This window comes from Cynara cardunculus, assembly GCF_001531365.2.
Source record: "Cynara cardunculus var. scolymus isolate 2C chromosome LG 16, CcrdV1, whole genome shotgun sequence".
Lineage (NCBI taxonomy): Eukaryota > Viridiplantae > Streptophyta > Magnoliopsida > Asterales > Asteraceae > Cynara > Cynara cardunculus.
The window spans coordinates 11480654-11483167 of NC_037543.1; the positions used below are offsets into that span (position 1 = coordinate 11480654).

Consider the following 2514-nt stretch of genomic DNA (forward strand, 5'->3'; position numbering starts at 1 on the left):
TCATCTTGCACAATTATGGAGTACTTCTTTTGTACCTCTCGTAATCCTCGTGATTCTAAATTGACAGCTGCATTTTAACTTGGAAGATCAAAATCATCGAGGTTTTTACCCATAGATTGTAAAAAGACTGCGATGTTTGTAAAAACCATATTTCAGACTCCCTCAACATTTTCGTAGTCTCGTCTATAATCTTCAGAGAGTGAATCATAATGTTCATCCTATAACTTATGAACATCTCCCAGCTCACAATAAATCAAGATCGTCGCGAATAATCATCAAAGAGCATTGGGAAACTGAAATAAGGAGGCATCGGCAAGACAATGCGATAAATTATCATTGGTCTTAATTAAACCTCTCGCAAGAGTTGCTTTTCGAAATGTCGGATGTATTATGCCATTAACCGTGTAAAGATCTTCAAAGCATGTGGGCCCACTAATATGAGACAGAAGTAGGCGTAGATAATATCGTTCTCCTTCGGCAGGATTAGCATAAACCAGTCGTCCTCTCATTGATCCTTGTTTTTGAGGATTCCATTTACATGAACTGGCATTCCATATGTAATGTTTTGAAAAATCCTTGTATAAATATTGTCTCGCAATCATATATGTTCTATTCCTCTCAAAAAATGCGGTCAACATTGAGCTTTTATCCCTCTCTCTATCAACGATATTTGTCATTATATCATTCTCTTTGAACCTAACCAACTGCTTATTCAGAAGATGGACCTGCAAAGCCATCATACAAGGGTAGATTTGAGAAAGTGTAAAGCTAAAAATCCTCCAAATCCCCTCAGGTGGCGAAACATATCATGCATCTTGAAATCTCTTTATCTCATTGGTAATAACCTCTTCTCTATCAGGATCAACATGAATAACCTGTTTGTCATGACCCTTGTAAACATACTTGAACACATATTTCACAGATATATACTTGAGCAAACCTCAACATTGATGTGACAGTTGAACATCACAAGCAACTTTGGATTATATGGGACCACCCATCTATTATCAAGGATAATGCCCCACATGTTCACCTTCATTCCATTGTTTCTCCTCTGATACCTCAGATATGAGTTATCTGTCTACACCGTCTTGTGGTTGAATTGTTGAGGATATCTAAAACGACATTTTCTCGGATCACCTTCCATACAAGGGCTAAACAGTCGTAAATGGCCGCAAGAACCATTCATCATGTGCTTTATCACCAGCTCGTGCATTTCAAGACACTTTGTCGGGTCCAGGATTTCAGCACAAACTATCTTGTCGTAATGGTTTGGGTTTGTAATCTTGTGTTCTGGTTTCATTATCATGAGGATATGTGCATGTGGCAAACCACGTTTTTGAAACTCGATGACATAAACATAGGCCCCAACCTCTCCGAGGATGTGCTTCTTGAAGAGTTGATTTTTAAGATCCTCTAATTTGGCACGAAAAACTCTTGCAACAAGGTCCGACCTATCTTGTGCGGTTTGACCAGGCAAGAACTCTTTAAGGATTTCAGGCCACTTCGGATTACACGTCATGGTAAGTTTTTGATTGGACCAAATATGAGCCTCCCATAGAAGATGAAAGAAGATAGACAAGAAATCAAAGACAAAGAGGAGAAAACACTTTGGTACTAAAGAAACAAGAACAACAACTACTAATTCATCGGCTAATATATTTCCGAAAAGTCGAAAACTAATATATCGGGCTTCCCGTCATCTTGAACTAAAGTCATAGCATCCATAAATCTTTTTCGCATATCACTTGGGCCTCCGATAAAACTTGTAGGAAGCATAACCTGTTGTCCAACTCTACTTGGTTGAACCTCACTGGCATTGACGCAATCCACAACACCTTGGTATAAGTATGAAAGTATCTTCGTTTGATTCCTTTCAATAAAAGATAAACGTGTAGTCTCTATCTTAATATACATATCTACCACGAACTGTTGAAATAATCTTCCGCCTAATAGAATGACGTTATTACTCGACCGAATCTGGAACTTGTAACAATAATAATCTCGCATTGTTACAGTTTTCCTACCCCTTCCTGAGCTAACCTCTGCATAGTATCGATTTTGAATAGTATAGATTAATAAATGAGTGAATAAGGTAGTAAATATATGTGACAATGTTCATACCTTCATGATCTTCGTCGAAGTTTTCGTTGTCATTAACAATTTCATCGATGCACACTCCATGTCTGGGTATTCTAGCATGTCATCCAGACTCACCATTGGGAAAAAACAAAGGATAAGACAAAGGATCATTGCAACCATAGTGATATTCAATTTTTTTTACTGTATTCAGACCTCCCATACACAATAATACTTCTCTTGTATGCAGTGATCTTGTCATTGCCTTCCACCCAAATACTAGCAACCTGTAGAATAGTAGAATTTGTTTCAGTACCATGCATATGATATATTTTATTGTAAATAAAATAAAATAAATACTTGTATTTCAACCTCAGATGTGGTCGGTCGGTTGTACACCCTCTAGTGAAGTTCCACAGAAGCATTCAAAGTGAC

General features: G+C 37.6%; 1 protein-coding gene across 1 annotated transcript; it reads right to left on the bottom strand.

Annotated features, from left to right (window-relative positions):
* Nucleotides 1-275: 275 nt before the first annotated feature.
* Nucleotides 276-1522, bottom strand: LOC112529002. The gene is made up of 3 exons (XM_025140084.1): nucleotides 1141-1522; nucleotides 846-940; nucleotides 276-725 (listed from the first exon to the last, which is right to left on the bottom strand). The coding sequence occupies exons 1-3, from the start codon at nucleotides 1520-1522 to the stop codon at nucleotides 276-278; spliced, it is 927 nt and encodes a 308-aa protein (XP_024995852.1).
* Nucleotides 1523-2514: the final 992 nt, after the last annotated feature.

What these genes read in the sequence shown, in the direction of transcription:
- LOC112529002 (XM_025140084.1), bottom strand. Translation starts at nt 1,522, where the DNA reads ATGACGTGTAATCCGAAGTGGCCTGAAATCCTTAAAGAGTTCTTGCCT. An exon ending in GTTTAGCCCTTGTATGGAAG is followed by an intron (nt 941 to 1,140) that starts GTGATCCGAGAA and finishes ATCAATGTTGAG; the next exon opens with GTTTGCTCAAGTATATATCT. An exon ending in TTGATCCTGATAGAGAAGAG is followed by an intron (nt 726 to 845) that starts GTTATTACCAAT and finishes ATGGCTTTGCAG; the next exon opens with GTCCATCTTCTGAATAAGCA.